The 20,297-nt window shown below is 35.1% G+C and overlaps 1 protein-coding gene across 1 annotated transcript in view; it reads left to right on the top strand.

Moving 5' to 3' along the window:
* The window catches only part of FBN2 (fibrillin 2), a 231,510-nt gene that overhangs the window by 133,541 nt on the left and 77,672 nt on the right, over positions 1-20,297 (top strand). Inside the window, exons 15-20 of the mRNA XM_065873429.1 lie at positions 166-288; positions 5,550-5,702; positions 8,140-8,193; positions 9,774-9,899; positions 11,822-11,947; positions 16,669-16,788. Of these exons, the coding sequence (XP_065729501.1) occupies positions 166-288; positions 5,550-5,702; positions 8,140-8,193; positions 9,774-9,899; positions 11,822-11,947; positions 16,669-16,788 (702 nt within the window). The remainder of the gene's footprint in view (positions 1-165; positions 289-5,549; positions 5,703-8,139; positions 8,194-9,773; positions 9,900-11,821; positions 11,948-16,668; positions 16,789-20,297) is intronic.

The following is a 20,297-nucleotide window of genomic DNA, read 5'->3' as shown; positions in this document are numbered from 1 at the left end:
GAATTGCATTTGTGTATAAGATTTGTTGTCACATCTGTGTGTTCTTCCACAAATTATAAAATTGAAAACAAAGTGTTGATAATGTAGAGTGGTGGCAACAGGTGAACTCTGTAGGAAAGTTAAATTTACCCAGTAATGGCCCGGCTTGTGTTTCCTTCTGGGCAGATATTGATGAGTGCCAGACCCCAGGAATCTGCATGAATGGGCATTGCATCAACAATGAAGGGTCGTTCCGCTGTGACTGTCCCCCAGGCCTGGCTGTGGGTGTGGATGGACGCGTGTGTGTTGGTAAGTGAAACATTCTGTAATGGCCCCACTGACCAAATGATCTTTGAAAAAGGGATAAAGATATATCCATACAATGGAATCATATTCAGCCATAAAAATGAATGAAGTAGTGACACATACGAAAGCATGGATGAACTTGAAAACATTACGCTAAGTGAAAGAAGCCACACATAAAAGGCCACATAGTATACGACTCCAAATGAAATGTTTGTGAAGGTCAAATCTGTGGAGACAGAGCAGATTAGTGGTTGCTTAGAGCAGGAGAGGGTGAGGGTGGTGGGAGAAGGGGGTGATCACCAAAGGCATTTCTGAGGTGGTGAAATGTTCTGAAATCAGCTAGGATGATGATCAACTCTGGGAATATGCTAAAAACTATTGAATTGTACACTTTAAATATGTGAATTCTTTGTATGTGAATTATATATTAATAAAGTGGTTTAAAAGAAATGGACAAAGAGCCCGGCTAGCTCCCTTCAGAAGCCTCTGATGAGATGCAAGTCAGAAATGCTGGAGAAGGAAAAAAAAATTGTCCTTTACCAGCATTCTTTATAGTGTTAGATAACCACATCTCTAAATACAATGGATTTATATTTTATAATTAATAACAAATAAGACTTGAAATGGGTACTGTAGTTGTATCTAAATAAATTCTTGTTTTTATCCCAAGAAAATCTATTTATTTATTTATTTTTCCATCTGAGTTTAAAAAATTTTTTTAAATTTTATTTTTGTACAATTTTAAAGGTTACTTTCCATTTACAGTTATTACAAAATATTGGCTATATTCCCCATGTTGTACAATATATCCTTGAGCCTATCTTATACCCAGCAGTTTGTAGCTCCCACTCCTCTACCCCTATATTGCCTGCTCCCCCTGCCCCGCCCCCGGTAACCACTAGTTTGTTCTCTGTATCTGTGAGTCTGCTTTTTTTCCCAAACAAAATTTTAAATCTAAATAATTTATACAAGAGAACTTTGACGTATATCAAAAGCTAGAAATGTTTCTAAATAGTTATTCTTCATCACTGTGTAACTAATGATAGAAACCTGGGAAGAGTATGAGAGAGAATGTATATTTTATTTGAAACCATTCAAAATTCCTCTTGGATACTTTTGAGTTACCAGGCATCAGCTTTAAAGAGGCAGGCAAAATGAAAATGTCATTGGCATTTCGAAACCCACTCAACGTGTCCTAATGATAGCAAGAGCAGAGTGAGTGTGTTGTAAAAATACATTGAATGCCGTATTCTCTCCAAAGCACTTTCATGAAACTTCTAGGGTGAATTAGCCATTGTGCACCATCTGTTTTCAGGTCACATAGTAAAAGGCAGACATACTCACTGGTTTAAAAGTATATTTGAGAGAAATGAAAGTCTTTCTCAGACATAGTTGGTTTTACTTTATTCTTACCTATGGGAATCAAAACATTTGGATTCTGAAGGTTAAAAAAAAAAAGAGGCAACAGCAGATGGAAGTAATCTGACCACTTAAAGTTTCATCCACTCTATCCAATCTAGGATTTATTTCAGCTTACAAGATTGTCAGCACTTCGTTCAGGGCTATTTCAAATACAGTAACTAGAAGAATGTAGCTCCTTGCTGCTTAGAGAGCTAAAATATTTTCAGTTGCTTTTTTCCTTTATCTAAATGATTTTGCTGAAACCTATGGTGAGTACACAACCAGTTTTAGAGGGAGAAATAATTTCTCTTTTAAGCAACCGAGATATGAGTAGTTGTTAGGAATTCAGTGTTCAAACACAAATATTCTTTCTCTTGTCCACATACAGAAAAGGCATTAGAAATTTTTGGGAAACGCTCTCCAGTTTTTCACAATTGTGGTTACTTAAACTTTTTAGAATAAAAACACTATTTGTTCTGTGTGTAAAATTATATATTACTGTTCCCTTAACATGCTAGATATTTTTTCTTCATGTCTTCTGCCTTTTGAAATGCTTTCAGTTGCATTGATTGTTGAGGTTAGAAATGAATCATTACTATGGATTATTATTAGAGTTAGCACTTTAATTCTAGATTTTGTTTGTTCATTTTTGTTTCCCTAGAGAGTGCGATGTGGGTTTTTATTTTCAGAAAATTAAATTACTATTGTAACTAGTATGTTGAACAAGCATGACTCACAGACAGGATATGAACAAAGGCAACTGTATTTTGTTTTTTTCAATCCTTTAAAAATATATTTTTAATTATTCAATGGGAGCAGTTTATCCAATAAGTAAGGAAGAAAACTCAGGCAGCCCCTTACTTTACTATTTTTAGATAGCAAAAATTTATATGACTACATTAGGTAATGAAAATAATCTCAATTTAGCAATTAGAATGTCCAGCATCATATAATAGTTAATATTCGAACTTGATTTGAAGTTATGACTTCCCTCCCGAGCTCAGACCTTCGTGAGGAAGACATTTCTGACTCCACGCTCAAGTGCAGGAGGAAAGGTGAGAAGGCAGAAGCAGTGACAGTGTCCTAGGGTGGCTTCAAGACTTCTGGGCTTCACACGAGTTTAAAGCCAATTTCTTCCTCGTGGGTGATTTCATGATTATGTCAGGGGCGTTGGCCTGCCCTTCCCAAGATGCAGACACTGCATTTTTCTCCTGGTGGCCACTCCTGGCTCAACGTCTTGTCTTTCTGCAGTCCACTTCAGACAGAGATCTAATGGTGTCTCATCACCCTCCACGTAGTCGTTTTAGGAACCTCACTTAGTGTGGCCCATGTCTCATCCATAGGACGTGCCACCCTTTGCCCTCTGAACCGAGTGAACAGAGGTTCTACAGTGGGAATAGCAGCCACTCTCCTCTGTGTGTTACGTGTCCCTGACAGAGTTGGGTGCAAAGCTCTTCAAGTTGCTCCCTGTGAAGCTCTGCTCTCTTGACCAGGGGTGAGGATGGAAGCATGCCCAACTTGTAATCTGGCTCTTCCAAAAAAATCCTCCTCAAAAACTCTCAATTGCTATTCTCTAAATTGTATCCTTGGTATTGGGAGGGGTTTAAGGACCTGGCAACCAATTTTCCATCTCTACTTCCTTCAGGATGGAGTCTCAAAATTCACCTTGTTATATGATATTTAGCACCATGGGATTTCAGCTTAAATTTCCTTTTTAGCATCCTGTTACGTTAGTATTTCAATATCTTCATGAACCCTGTTTGACAGTTCTGTCAGGTAAAAGGTTAATTTTTTTCTTTACCCTAGTTCTGCTATTTACTAGCTGTGAGGCCTTAGGCAAGACACATTACCTCTCTGTGCCTCCTTTGCTCACTAGTTGTTTTTGAAGATTAAATATGTTAACGTTAGACGTATTTGTGTAAAGCTTGAATGATGTCTGGCACATAAAACATGCCCAATAAGTTAACTACTACAATTATTACTGTTCTGTTAAATCGGAATAGTGATGTTACATCAAAAATAGTCTTAGAGTTGCTGCTTTAAGCTATAAAGAAAAGTTGATACTAAAGAATGTAAAATACAGCTAGCATCTTGTGTCCATACCAATTTTACCTTTGGTAAAGATAAAGTATGATAGTTCCATGAAAAAATCCTTCAGCAATTCCAAGTTTTAAGAAAGAAAAGACATGGAGAAATTTGATAACATATGGAACAGGTATAGCTTAGGATGAAGTCGAGTCACCCACCAAAATATTCATGTGAGCATGTTCTGATCGTGCTGCTGGTATCAGTACCTCTAATCCTGTCCACTGGGAACAGTGGCTTGGTTACATTGAAGAGAATAATGTGAACTAAGGTTCCAGTGTGGGGTCTTTGAAAAGGAGAAAGTCAACTGTCTTCATTAAAAATAGAAGTGAGTACCATAGGCTTTTTATCAACTTGCTTCTAAAAATTGTTCCTGGCTTATGTTCTTAACATGAAAACGGAAATAACTTTGACCATTCTATGATGCCTTTTGAGATAAGTGGTACCATCCTAAGAACTCACAAAAATCTTATTGAAAATCATGAACTATGTGGTATTTGTGCATACTTGTCATTGTGTTGAGTCCTATTCTTATGTGTAACTCAGAGCTGACTGCCAAACCAGGCCATAGCAGAAGCAGAAAGGGACAGCACGTCCCCTTCCCAGGGTTGGAGTGGTAAAATCTTATGACCTTCTTCTATCTGAGCATACACAGATCTCATTGTTTAATGCGGCCACACATCTCATTGTTTTAACGGGAAACATCACCACATTGTAAGACATAGGTGACTCACTTTGCATAACAAGCAGATAAAGTTATTTCCAACAAGTTATGAATAATCATAGATATTTATAATAATGGTTATCTCTTTGATGGAATTGCCATATCAATAGACTGCTTCAAAGCTCTACTGCTTCTCTGGCCTGTATGATGATCTGAGTTTTTTTATAGTTCACCATTTACCATCTCATAAAGTTGTATTATATTTTATGAGAATTTAGAATGAGAGAACTAAGCAGGATACACTTCTTTGGGGTGTAACAGGACATAGTAGAAAGAGGAAAAGTTTTGGAGGTCACACAAGCCTGAGTCTGAATTCCAGGTCAGACAGTGGATAGTCTACAGCTTTGAGGTACTTATATAACCGCTCTGAACCTCAGCCTCCTCATCTATAAAAAGTGGGTAATGATCACTATCCTATGGAGTTGTTGGCCTGAATGTTCAACAAGATAATGTCTGTAAAGCAACAAGCACAATGCCACAGATACATAATGATAGTTACTGAATATTATTTGTGTAACTGGATTTATTGAGAGTCTGCAATGATTAAAACACAGTCACAACAGTAAATTGGGGGTTGAAGAGAAAGGTCACCTAACTCAGAAATTTAAGTAAGAAAGTTCATGACCAAACAGTATCATCTCAAGGTAGTTTAACTGCACTGCACTTCATTGTTCATAAGAACTTCTAAAATAGAAATAATATTAAATGTAGTCAGTGATTAGAGCTCTAAGTCTTGTTTATAACTGTGGAAATATACCTGGCTCAGTGACAGGCCCGTGAGGAAAAGTGGGATAATTGATGCTTGTGTAGCACATAAAACTTCTTGGAGAAAAAAAAAAATTGTTGATAATGCATTTATTCTTTTCCTCTCTCAACAAACGTTTGTTGATTTCTTAACACTATGAGATGCTAAAGATACAAAGAAAAAGAAAAGTGGCAGATGCCTTCTAGAAGCTTCCCATATAGTGACCACTTAAGTTACAAGAAGCCTTCAGTTTTGAAATCTCTTTGTCTCTATCACTGTCTCAAATCATTGTTCTTCTGTCTCCTTTAGATACTCACATGCGCAGTACATGCTATGGTGGAATCAAGAAGGGAGTGTGTGTCCGTCCTTTTCCTGGTGCAGTGACCAAGTCTGAATGCTGCTGTGCCAATCCAGACTATGGTTTTGGAGAGCCCTGCCAGCCATGCCCTGCTAAAAATTCAGGTAGTCACCTTCGCCAGTTTCACACCTGATAAAGAATCTAGAAATGTCACATTAGATATTTGGCCAAAGAGTACCTCAGCTCTGAAGTGTTTTGTCTTTATTTTTAATGGAAGAAAAGAAATCCAAATCTGTGTTGACATATGAAGCATATAATAAAGAGATCTATCTTGTTTTTACTTATGATCTCTAGGCAGAGAACACACGGTGAATTTTATGATTATTTATTTATTTTATGATCCAATTATGACTGTTACAATGGATTCTTTACGTGAATAGGTTAGCCTCAAAATCTTCCATCCCTTCTGTCATTCTGAAGATAAATAGCATAAAATTTACGTATCACTTTCAAGGTTATAATAAGTTCATGAGAACCTGGTTTTATTTATTTATTTTTAATCTTTACACAGAATGGTCTTAGGCTACAGTCTATCAGAAGTTCCAGTCTATCAGGAATATCAGTAGTTCCAGAAAGTCATAAATTTATTTCTGAATGTTGTCATGAATTATAGGCACATTAAACAGTTTAATTCTTTGACTATTCTATGACTTGTTTATTCATATTTTTATGAAAACTGTATTGAATAGATGTAAGTACAGTAGGGTATCAGAAATAAACACAATCTCTTTTCCTTTAAAGTTGGGAATAGTTGAAAATATAGGTAGGCAAACATATAAATTACAGTTTGGTATGATTGCTGCCTTAAAAGGGACATAAAGAATTGGGAGAGCACAAAGGAAGGAGCAGTTAGTTGCCTGGGGAGGCTGGGAAAGACTGCACAGAGGGGTGGAGGCTTACTTAGGTCTTGAAAAAAGGAATAAGAACTTCCTAGGTAGAAGATGGAAGAAATGAATTCCAGCAAAGGAAGTGGCTTGTAATTCTGTTAAAAATCCTAAATGGACTGTTCAAACCTTAGCAAAATGGTGAGAGTCCCTCGGGAAGAATTACTGAGTATGACATTTTTTAAAAAGAGGAGTTAATGAAGGAAGTCTTCCCCTAAAATGTTAAGTGAATTATGCATATTATGAAAGAAGTGCAAAAATTGATAACAAGACTAGGTAAAAAGATTAGTGACTAATAAAATGAGTTCTGAATATAAGTGGAAATATAGGACACAATAAAGATAGCATTGAGATCAGTGAGAACAAATTAAACTAAGTAATTAATATTGTTGATAAATATTGGAAAAAATATGGAGTTAGCTCCCTACATTAAATGTTACAAAATAAATTTTTTGTAGAAGATACAAACTTTTTGTTATCTTGTAATGATAAAGGACTCTCAAAACAGACCCCAAAGACTAAAATACACATATAAAGTAGAAAAATATTTTATTTAATTTATAAAGAATTTACATTAATCAATAAGGAAAGTTGAAATCCTCTATAGAAAAAAGTACAGTGTACATAGACAACTTCACAAAGCAGAAAGGCAAATGGTAGAGTGCCATATAAAAATTAAAAGAAATCTATCTAAAATTAAAAGAAAAGTTTAAAAAGGTGTCATTTTTGTTTATTAGATTGGTAAAATACAAATGATTGATTTTCCCCAGTGTTGGGGAGGATATACAGAAATGCGTACTCTCTTACATTGGTGTTATAAGGGTAACCTGGGATATTTAGGGAGAGGGGGACTATCAAAAACCTTAAAAGAGACATAAACTTTGAGCAGTTTTACTTCCAAGAGATTAACCTAGTGATAGAATTGAACTTTGTATTTTTTTTATTATAATTGCAGAAAGTTGAACAAACCTAATTTCATCAATAAGAGATTGATTGAATTAGTGTGGTAGATCCACATAACTGAGAAAAGATGTTAAATCGTCTTATTATAAATAGGCTATTACATGAAATGTCTATTGTAGAGTACAGAGGGTCCAAGCCTGCTCCCCACTTACAAACTCTGTGACCTGAGCATGTTACTTCCCATCTCTATCCAAGCTCTCTTGGGATTAAAAGAGGAAAAATAACAGTATCTAGTTTGTGGTATTGGGAGGATTAAATAAATTATTAGATGGAAAATGCTAGAACAACACCAGGCACATCACGTGGTAAATGCTATTTATTACGTGTTTTCTATTATTTTATTATTGAGAGGAGAACAAAATCTGAAAAGCAATCTCTGTTGTACAATTTAGATATTTTTAAAGTTTACATAAGTAGAAAATATTTGTAATGTTTATTACAATATATTATATATTATATATATATTACAATATATTAATGAAATTCAGGGTGATAATCACAGTTATTTTTATTTACTTTTTTATGCTTACCTGTGATTTTGGAATTCTTAAAATAATTTTGTGCTAGAAAATGGTCCTTTTCATTTTAAGTTGTTGCAGGTAATTCTTAATGATAGTTTTGGAGTTATGTAAGTGACTTGTGTATGGAACAGAATTTAGAGTTTTTGATTTCTCTATTTGTTTTTATCTTACAGCTGAATTCCACGGTCTTTGTAGTAGTGGAGTAGGTATCACTGTGGATGGAAGAGGTAGCTCTATTCAATTCTCAATCTTATAATAATTATATAGTTTTATAGCTTTATTATTATAATATTATAGATAAGATGTATTTACTATTATAAAAATGTATCAGTATAAAGTAATAAATTATCTCCTAGAACAATGGTTATAAGCTAGATGGTATCAATAAGTATGTAGATGTACATTTTTCATAGTAGATAAATATTTATCTGTTAAATATGCATTGTTTAAAATGTCACTAACAAACTACAACCATGATTTTACGGATACCGTCACTTAAGAAGAAGCTAGAGCTTGTAAAAAAAAAAAAAAGAAAAACAAGACAATTTAAAGAAAAATGTTAAATAATGGTGCTGACATGGTTTAACCAAAAACAATCTGTAAGAGATATTTGATATGGATTTTTAAGAGATATTTGAGATATACTGCCCTAAAAATAAATTGACTACTTATGACTAAGAATACTAAAATGTTTCTGTCCAACCAAAGAAGTACAAGGATTCATTAAAGTTTTCTTTTTTAGAATTTAGCACTATGATTAACAAAATTACAATATAGAACTTGAACATTAAGTACATATGTGTTTATAAAGTTATTTTATATGTTAATAGTGTCCTTTGTTTTTTTAAAATAAAATTGTAGGGTGCTATTAATCTTTAGTTTACATATATATTCTAATACTTTCATGTTTGAGGAGACTTTAGACAAATTATAGATTAATTGACAGTAAATATCACATTTTTTTGCAAAGAACATCAGAAACCAGAGTAAAGGAGCAAACTTTTACAATGATGTTTCTCCCAAAAATTAAATTAAAAGACTAACATTTCTGGAGTATTTAAGGCTTCCCAAATTCTAGAACACAGTAGTTAGGATTAAAATTTGAGCATAGTTACCAAAATTTTATTTTATGCTGACTCCGTTTTTTTATTCCCTTTCAATATGGCCTCCCCAACAGAGCCATTGCAACTAGATGGTCGCTCATACAGGCACATCATTCCTCAAGTCCCACGGCCCATGGGTGACAGAGCGTAGTCATGTTCATGGCTTGTTGTAAAACATTGTGTTCTCAAGCATCCACATTTGAACTGTCCTCTCCATTAATTTCAACTTATCAACAATGAGTAACATTTAATAAGTATCATATTACTTAGTTGACTATAAAAAATGATAATAAAATAGAAATATTCCAGGCCTTCAAGACCATAAAATTATACAGACACCCTAATAAATCTTTGCCTTTTAATTAGATGGTTATAATACCTATCAAGTTGACTTTTCCTTTGGGTTTTGAGCCAACAGTCTATAAATTTCTTTATTAATTTTATCATAAATGCCAGCACATTACATGGCTTAATGCTTTGAATTTCTGCCGGTTCCCTTCATTTTTCTTTTGACTTACCAGGAAGTGTCCCGTATCTCTCTATTTTATTCTCACTCCTTATTTTCATTTCGTTTCCCTTTCTGAATGGCAAATTGGGGGTTTGCAGGGTTAGACACTACGTATTTTGAGTGATCTTTACTAGACATACATGTATCAACAGACAGTAAGTGGCTGTGAGCATTAAACTCTGAACATTTAATGCAGATATCAATGAGTGTGCTCTGGATCCTGATATATGTGCCAATGGAATTTGTGAAAATTTACGTGGTAGTTACCGTTGTAATTGCAACAGTGGCTATGAGCCAGATGCCTCTGGAAGAAACTGTATTGGTAAGTTATTTGTTTTATTATACAAGAGCCTTTTGTATAGTTTAATCCCATGGATTATAGGAGAAATCAAACTACAAATAAATGAGTAAAACTAGAGATCTTACAGTTTTTCTTGTTTCCTTTTTAGTGCAGAGAAAGAAAAATATGGGAATCAAACAAATGCTGTTACATAGTAACAAACTTTTTAATGGCACAATTTAGTATTTAAATTATTTTTTTCCCAAGTGAATGGATACAGAGTCAGTTATCGGCCTGTTATATCTGCATATATCTTAATCCTATAATTTTTCACTAGGAAGTGGGATTCAAAAATTAATGAGGCAGTGTGGATAATAATAAGTTAAGAAAATTAAATATTACAGGTCGACTTATAAAGAATCAGTTGCTGCAACATATCCAGACATGATAACTGAGATGGGTGTTTCCTTTTGTAATTTATAAGGGAATGTTTGAAAAAACTCAAGTATGTAGTTCGAATGTTCTAGAATTTGTGAAGAATCTAGATTTTCCCGTGGAGCACTTGAGTTCACTTTTATAAAACGAATGTTATTCCATCCATTATTATATATAATAATTTTTACATCTAACCACTGATGACTCTTACATCCAAGTCTTGATGGTTATGATTAGAAAGAAATACATTTTTCTATGTTTATGGCTCTGGGTTTTATTACTGATTTATGTTATTATATATCCATTTCACCTTGGGTTGAAGACATACATACAGATGGATATATAAAGCTATATTAAATATCATGTACTTATAACAGATTTTGATATCTGTTGGGAAGGGCACCAGCCAGAGATTGTTGAACATTTATAAAAATATGCAAGCCAGCTAGTTTTTATTCCCCAGAAGCAAAGTTCTTTCCAGCATAGTGTCCAAGTACAGTTGAGCACATGAGTACCCTACTGAAAACAGGGAGATTCAGTGAGCATTCACACATTGAACATGGTTCATGGCACTACTCAACTCTTTAAAGTAGGTATGTGCATAATTTTGATAAAATTAAAACTAGATTTTAAAAATAAAAATGAAGCCGAATTCCAGTTTTAGTTTGCTGGGGCTGCCCTAACAAAGTATACAAAACGGGGTTGCTGAAAACAACGGAAATTGATTGTTACAGTTTGGGAAGTCAGAAGTCCAAAATCAAGGTGTCAACAGGACCACACTCTCTCTAATGGCTCTAGGGGAGAATCTTTCCTTTCCTCTTCTAGTCTCTGGTGTTTGCTGGCCATCTTTAGCATTCCTAGGCTTTTAGATGTGTCACTCTAGCCACACATCCATCTTTCCCCTGTGTGTCTTCACATCAGCTTCCCTCTGTATGTGTCTGTCCCTATGTCAAAATTTGCCCTTTTTCATATGGACTCCAGTCGTTGGTGTCCATACCTATATTGGAATACAACTTACCTAAAGGATCTTATTTTAACTTGATTACTCTGTAACAATCCTATTTCTAAATAAGGTCACATTCTGAGGTACTGTGGATTAGGCATTCAAAATATTTTTTGAGAGACCCATTTCAACCCGTAGCATGGACTAATGGATAAATAAATAGTGATTCAGCCACTTGATTAAATGTACAATCATGAGGGAGATTATGGTGATGCTTAAAATATAATACCGCTGTGGGGCAGTAAGTAAATGAAGAACAAAGTAGTAATGTGCCTTTTCCAAATCATTACACACCTCCCAGGAACTTCAAAAGCACCTTAAAAGTAGCCACAAGAATAAGAATGTTCCATATGAGTAAAACCAAATATATTTTGCTTAGGATCAGGAATGTGTTTTGGATACGAAGAGACTGACTGAGTCAAGGTATGGGGTGAGGAAAAAAACAAACAACAAAAATAAAACATTTTGATCACTGTGCTGTTTGTTTCACTGTGTGTGTGTCCTGTCTTCTAACGGTTGCTTCCAGACATTGATGAGTGCCTGGTAAACAGACTGCTCTGTGACAATGGCCTATGCCGAAACACACCTGGGAGCTACAGCTGCACCTGCCCACCTGGCTATGTGTTCAGGACTGAGACAGAGACGTGTGAAGGTAAGAGCCATCTTCCTTCGTTGTGAACAGTAAGCACCTCAATATGCGTGAACCACAAGTACGTTATGAAGCAATAGAGAAGAAAGAATGTTGTTTGAATATGTTTAAAATTTTATAATCTCTTTCAGCTAATCTGCCAGTTTTAGAAATAGCATGCGCCTAACCCAGTTTATAAAACCATCAGTTTTGTCCCATTCAGATGAAATATCACCAAACATTTTGAATTTAATGGGAAAAAAAAGTGAAAGGAGCCAGTTTGTTTTACTTGCTAATAAAATGTCAGATTTTTGTTTGTTTTTCCCTTTTTAAAACTACTGTGACACATTAGCCTGGGGGAACCTGCACTGTAATGGCAAAGTCAGCTCTTAGGCATTTTATTTATGAAATGATTGATAGACCTCAGGGGTTGGCCCAGAAAATATTTGGGGCTTGAGTAAAAATGGTCGCCTTAATTAAATTTATAGTCCAAGAAAATTGTTCTTTGCATTTGAAAATTTTGAAGTTATAATTTGGGCTTAAAGATCGTGAATCACTGTTTAAAAACGTCTTCCTTTTCTTTTAAGCTCATTTTTCTTCAGTGGGAGTTACATGAATGAGTTAAATGCTTAGGAAAGGCCTCATTTTCAGTAGATACCAGCTAAGCAATGAGTGCCTTCAATTATGTTTTTGTTTCTTGATCAAAGTACTGTGTATTTCAGAATACTCTGTGGTATGACTACTAGTCATTGTTCCTTTTAAGTCTCACTGTGTGGGCCTACAGAAGTGTCCCATGACATTCTCAAATCCAATAACTACTTCCGAATAGTAACCTTTTCAAAAAAAAAATTTCATCTTTAGTTATTTGGAGTAGCCCTTTTTTATCTGTTAAAGTATTTGTTTCCTAGTGACTTCATAGCCAAGAAAACTGCAATAGTAATATTATGCAAAAAGATGTTAACATTCTCTTCATCTTATTGTTTAACTTCAAAGCATTCTTATGAACAGAAACAAGTTAGGACTCAAACAAGATGCCAGAACACAAAGGACTTAGCTGAAGTCAATGAAATGCAATCACAAAATGCAATTCTCAGTTTAGATTGAATTTGAGGGACCACTGAAAAGCAGTAATTAACCTGAAGAAAGAAAAAAAGGGAAGAAAAAAGAAAACCTCGGCATAAAATGCAGTTTTTCTGAACTTAGTTCTGATAACTGTTGAGTTCCCCTCCTATCCACCACCTGTGGCAGGAGCTGCTCAAAGAAAAGCGCACTTTCCATTCCCAGCTAAAGTACTTGAAGACTCATCCTGTCCATAGATGAGCAGAGACGACGGGGGCACACTTAAGAATTTTGAATATTTTCACATAATATGTGTTTAGCCTAAGCTTCTTAAATGTATTCAACCAGAGTCTTTATTTTCTAGCACCCACTCCCCATAACACCTCTTATCCTTCAAAATTGCCATGAGAAACTTTGTAGAAGAAAACAAATTCTAGCCATATTTCCTCCATGAGTTTTTTGGAGGGTGGGAGAAGGGATTTCAAGAATTGTGTTTCTTTCCATTTTGTTTTTATTCCCTACTTTCTACACTTCCTTCTCACTGCCCTTTATCAGTTTTATCTATTGTCTCTTGGAAGATAAGTTTCTGTTAAATGTCAGGAAGCTCTGAAAGCAAGAATAACTAAGGGTATCATCTTGATTTAACTGGGAAGCTGATGATTATTAGGACTGGTTTCCCTGTCCATAACGACAGAACCCTTTGGTGCTCTTGTGAGGGAGACACATAACGGGGAACTAAATGGTTGGTGTCTGATTCAGTTTGGTCACTTTGGTTTGCATACCAAATCATCAATATTTATAGCATATTTCTTCCATTTTAACGAGTAAGATGAAGTTGAAGGGTACTGAGAGGTAAAATACCAAAGGGTAAATAAAAGGGATTCGCCTACTTACGTGAAAAAGTGAAGAGTAGGAGCTAATGGTGTTTAATAGTATGACATTGGATGATTACATAAATATTAAGGCATATTAATACCAAATCAGGCAACAGTGATGGTTAGAAAACATGGTCTTTACTTATTTTGTCCAAAGGATAATTGTTTCTGATAAACCTGAGCCTTTTCTTTAATACGAAATATGTTTTATTATCTGTCGTTTATAAGAAAGAAGTTCATATTATGTAAATAAAAGAGAAATGATAGAGAAATATTTTGGTTCTAGCCTTATGACATTTGTGGAAATAAAATTGATTTATGGTGAGAAATCCAACCAAATAACTGTTATTTCTACACTTTCTTCCCACTATTAAGTTATTTGCATTTTATTAAGTGTTTTGCAAAAAAGAAATAGACCTGCAGGCAACGGATATCTTTTTCCCTTGGGTGTCCTCCTTATTTCCAGCCTTGCATTCACACAATAAATTTGTCTGCCTGAAGCAGTTCTCTGCATGCTATTCTTTCTAAACTAATTTCCAAAGACTAGGCAGGGAATTATCAGTATCAGCCAATTCACTGCCGATTCTAGCTTTCTCTATATATATTTGCTAGATTCACTAATTTTGCTTGTCATTCTTGTTTTCAACAGGCTATTTTAAATACGTAATAAATAGCAGTGATCAAGTTTCTCTGATATTTCAAACTGAAGTTACAAAAATTTATTTTACTTTTTTGTTTGAGCTCTGAGAGTCTGTGAAAGTTAAAATTTTTATAGCAAGCACTGTGGTTTAGATTGTGTTTCCAGTGACATAACTAGTTAAATGTAAACCAGATGTGCTTTGAAGTTTATTTCCAGGAATGTACAGTGAACTGTTTCAGTTCCTGGTTCCACGACATTTATAACATAAAAACATTGTATTTAAAGAAAAATTAAACAGTTTATATTTGTAGCTGTCATGGCATGTGTTTATAGTTTTTGAGTTCATAATTGCTTAATATAAAATAGGGATTTTGAAAGTATATGATACTGACATTTTTCTTCTGGGGAGCTTCTTACAAATAAAATTAGTAGGTAGTATATCATCTGTCTTCAGATTAGGTATCTGCTGCTTTTTTGGCTGATTTCTTTTTTACATTGTGTTTTTATTGAAAGAATTTTAGTACTCTGGAATAGATGTTTTCATTCCAAATCTGTGCTATATTTATAAAACCTGCTCTTGTATTTTTCTTTTAAGAGGCCTTCTTGCTACAAATGACCTGAAAGAAAGATGCATTTATATTTCTTCACACAATTTCTACTTGAAGAATTCATTTTATACCTGGGTTCTTCTTCAGTAGTTTTGAAATAGCAAAGAAGGAACATAACTGTTTTCCGCATGGATTTTTAAATTTGCATTTCAAGTCCATAGACTTGAAAATCAGCAAGCCCTGCCTTTTCAGAACCAGTTTAGTTTGTATTTGACTTGAGATGTTCAAGAGTAAACATTACAATCTTCTAGTCATTTATTTGCATGTTTTCCTTGGTATATATAGTATTCATGTTTAATTCAAAGAGGTGTTTAGAAAAAAATAAGTATTATGGTGAACTCGGAAACTGTAGTGTTCAAAAAAAAAATCTTGAGGTATGTTGACCTGTTTCGGATAGTTAACCAAATACAGAAAGAAATCCATGTCTCTCTTCCTTAAATTGAGTGGTTTAATTTATATTGAAGGTCAGTCTTTGATATTGTTTCTAAACACTTTAGCTAAATCTTGTATTTATTTTTAATTAACTCATGTTAAGCTATTTAACTTTATTGGCTTGACATTTTGTTTAGTCACCACTTGAGAACATAGGCATACTCTAATTCTGACCGTCATACTTCTGACCATCAACAGGAGTTGTTTAGATTATGGTATATGATTTGATTTAGGACTCAGATCAAATTAATGATGGTAAAGGTCTATTTAAAACAATTAAAAGATTTTTTTCTCTTTTTAATTTTAGCACAATCAGTTGTGCTTTAAAAATGTCTCACACCAGGGGGCTTCCCTGGTGGCGCAGTGGTTGAGAGTCCGCCTGCCGATGCAGGGGACACGGGTTCGTGCCCCGGTCCGGGAAGATCCCACATGCCGCGGAAGCGGCTGGGCCTGTGAGCCATGGCTGCTGAGCCTGTGCGTCCGGAGCCTGTGCCCCGCAACGGCAGAGGCCACAACAGTGAGAGGCCCACAAAAATGTCTCACACCAAACATGGAAATGTGAACGGGAAGGTGGATAAGGGCTAGAGGAGAATGCTGTACCCAGTATTAAAGTTTCATCCCTTATTCCCTGATTTGTATCCAGAAATTTGGAATTAAAGCCAGCAGTGTGATATGTTGTCTCTACTACAGGCTTTTTAAATTCTTCCAAAACCTCTCGGAGCCACAAATGACAGAAACAGTCACTTTTGTGCACAGCACACATTGCACCCAGGAATATGTTGCTTTCCGTGGAATCAGAATTCAGATTTCCCACAGGAAAATTACATCTTATTATGGGAGAAAATGAATCCAATTTATGTAAAGTTGTAGTGAAACAGTGAAGCTTTAGATGCTAAACCCTTTCAAAATAGGCTGATTCCTATAGTCCTACTGAGTCCCCGGCCGTGCACATGTGTATTCACACGGTAAAATGCACTTCTCCTTTCCCCATTCACTTTATGCCTCATAGAACCATATTAAAATTACAAGAGCCAAGCTTACCAGACATTCTGGCATAGCATGGCTTGTTGGAGTAATATTTTCCAGAAACACATGGCAGCTCTAACAGAATCTTTTCCTTCTGGATTGTAGATATAAATGAATGTGAAAGCAACCCATGTGTCAATGGGGCCTGCAGGAACAACCTTGGATCTTTCCATTGTGAATGTTCTCCTGGCAGCAAACTCAGCTCTACAGGATTGATCTGTATTGGTAAGATTCATACATGGTGCTGATGTTTCAGTTTCACTACAAAGATAAGCAGAGACCTCAGGACTTCTGTGGATAAAAACAGAACACAATCACAGGAAGCTAATAATTAGGAGTTACTTCAGTTGTTTTCTCTTGTTATCAAGATAGGAGTACAACATGATAGCATAAACTGGACAGGCTCTTATATTTTGTTAGATTCTGGGAAGCGTTCCTTTCTTATAAGTATATATATTATGCTATACGTTATAAGCATTTCCATACCACACACATATTTATATTCATTCCCCAGGAATGCCTTAGGCATCAATACAATCAAATCCTTACTGCATACATTTTATAAACAACCTTCAATGGTAAACAGAAATGTGATCGCATTTGGACTCAGTTAACAAGAATTTGAAGAGTTTAAACTTTAAACAAATAGAAAGAATTTATTGTTTTTTTTCATTTCTCCCATCAATCATAAATTTATGAGCTCCAAGGAAGAGAAGATAACTGTTTTCTTGCTTTGGGAAATCTCTAAGAGAGAAAGATTCCAAAACTTCCAAGACATCTTTCAATGTATCTCAAAACATATAAGGTCAGTTTTTGACGATAGGAGATATATAAAATGAAATAGTCTGATCTATCACTATAAGCAACCGTTTAGCATATGTAAGGGAAAAAAACGATCCCAGTCATTCTTTCCTGCTTCTAGTGTCTATGGCTACACTGGCTAGGTATACATACTTCATATTATTACCTAGTATCCACCTTTAAAGGGCACTAAATATGTATTTCCAAGTAGTTAGGGAGATGTTTCAGTTTTACATAGTGCCAAATAAATTGGCTGTTTTTGTTTGTTATTTATTCAATATCAATTTTCAATTTAGTATTTTCCAAAGACAATAGTATTTTCAGTATTATGTCTGATGCTAGCAATATTTAGCTGGATGCTTAGAGTACCTGTTTGTCACAGGAGAACTGACCAAGTCCAAAGTTTCAATGAAAACCTTCCCTTTGGAAATGCCAACTCTTCATCTCCCAGTGAGGTACAGCTGGTGAAATTTGAGCCTTGCTCAGCTCTCCATACTAGGAAATAGACTGCCATCTGCCTAGGGCGTTACTTTTTTTTCTCACAGAATTCCTGGTTTGCGGGGAGGACGTGTGGGTTGGATCTGGTAAGGCAGAAATATTTTTGCTAAGCCACAGTTTCCAACTGAGATAGACTCGTTTTATTATGCAAAGGAAATGAACTCAGCATTAGTCAATTAATGTCTCAGAAAACTAACTCTGTATGCCACTTGGGCATCAAAGATATCTTAGTTTTTGCTTTGTCATAAACATGTCTATGATTTTGGCCTTTACCCTTATAGTTATTAATGAAAAGGAACAAAGACTTTCTATTTCCAAGTCATTATGTTGTACAACTAAACACCACCATATTTTTCTCAGCCAACGTGTTACGTGTTTTCATTCATTGTGATCATATTTGAATATCCCAGCTTAAAGCTGCTCAGAAAGAAATTTACTTAATATTTTAAAATTTTAGACATCATTTTTTCTTCTTTTTTTATTAAAAACAGAATTCTAGTTTTAAAAAGGGAGTTAATAGTAAAATATACTTAGGAAATATTATGAATGTACTTTTTAATAGGACTGTCAAATGGCTTTAATCAGTAATTAGCCTGCAAGCTGTTCTTGGTAGGGGCCAAATCTCTAAATTTAGAACTGGATAAAAATTCCCTGATATAATTAAAACTTTAAAATTGTCAGAATGTACATGAATTAGTTAGATACAAAGAATATTTAGGGATTTAGAAGATATTATGCAAACTTCCTAAGTATAAACCAATCTTGAACTGTTCTATAAACTGCTTGAAGAGACTGCTGTATGCTGGTTGAAATGATTAAATATAATAGAACAATAAATTTGGTTAATCTTTCCTGCATTACACTGTTCACATCTGATAGCTCTGCATAATCTAGTCCAATCTCCCTCATCTTTGGCTTGGATCTGCATTCTGGGCATGGACACGACAGGCGCAATGCTCCTCATCTTAGCCTATTAGCAGCGTTTAGTACCGTTCATCACTCATCCCTTCTCAAGAATTTTTTCATTTATGGCCTCCTCTTCTTTTCCTTTCACTTTTCTGGCCCGTTTTCTCAGTTTCCTTTGTTAAATCTTTCATATTCTCCTGTTTTCCAATTTGAAATGTCTCACAGGTCAGTCCTTGGACCTCTTTGCTTCTCTGTCTTACACTCATGCTTAGATGGCCTCTACATTGACTCACATTTCTCTCTCCATCTTTAATCTGTCTGCTAATTTCAGACTTGTATTTCTAATTATCTGCACAGTGTCTCCATTTGGGTGTCTAGTTGACATTTCAGACTTAGCAAATTTCTATCTTTCAGCTTAAATCTGTGTCTCCTAGAATCATTTCTGCCTTGTCAAATGGTAACTCCATTCTTGTAATTGCCAGCCTCTAAAATCCTGGAGTCATCCTTGATGCCTTTCTCTCAAACTGCACATTTAATCCATCAGTAAATCCTATTGATTGTACTTAAAGTTTATCCATATTTCAACCACTTCTCACCACCAAGATCAACAACCCCCAGTCCAAGCCACCATTATTTCTCTTCTTGATTTTTACTGTAGCCTCTAGCTTATCTGCTTTCCCTGCTTTATTTTTTTCAGAGATCTTAACCAACCTCTGACTATATAACTACGTCTATATTGTGACTCTGTGTGTGTGTGTGTGTGTGTGTGTGTGTGTGTGTGTGTGTGTAGGTATATAGGTACACACACAAAAGAAAAAACAGTCAGGAGATAGAGATGGATTGTATATGTGTGTGTATGGATGGATTTGGGGACTTTTCAGTGTTGATACAATACCAGCCTACAGAAGCAGAGTAAAGCCTCTGAAATCATACAACGCAGGTTTGAATCTTGATGCTGACACTCTCCTAGCTGGGTGACCTTACTTGGGTAAATTAGTTGACCCCTGTGCCTCAGTTTTCTCATCTGAAAGTTGTTCACACCTTATAGGGTTGTTTTAATGGGTAAATAAACTAATACATAGAAAGCCTTTAACAGTGCTTGTTGCTACCTCAATAAATATTAGCAAATATTATTAGAATATATCTTACTTAAAATGACTACAGCCAAAGTGATAGATCAGTAATTAACCCAGTCCTTAAAAGACCATTTCAATACACAGTAGCCTTACACAAGCATCTCAGTTTCCTCTGTGCTATGGGATGTACAGGTTTAAGCATCTAAAAAACCTGTAATTTGAGACCTGATACAAATGCATTTGAGCAAATCTTTTTCATTTGCATACAGTTTTTATCCAAACTGAATCTCAAAGCAGAAAAAACCAAACGGACTGCCTATTTCTTCCCCACAGCCTTGCCCCATAACTTTTTGTATTCAGTCAAGGACAGAATTGTTTTGTTTTATCCTCTGACCCAGAGGGCTTGGGTTGTAGGTAAAGTGCTCTTACCCACTACCTTGTTCTATAGGGAAT

The sequence above is a fragment of the Phocoena phocoena genome, chromosome 3 (assembly GCF_963924675.1).
Source record: "Phocoena phocoena chromosome 3, mPhoPho1.1, whole genome shotgun sequence".
Classification (NCBI taxonomy): Eukaryota; Metazoa; Chordata; class Mammalia; order Artiodactyla; family Phocoenidae; genus Phocoena; species Phocoena phocoena.
The sequence above is the reverse complement of the archived record's forward strand: the minus strand, read 5'-3'. Positions and strand labels throughout refer to the sequence as shown.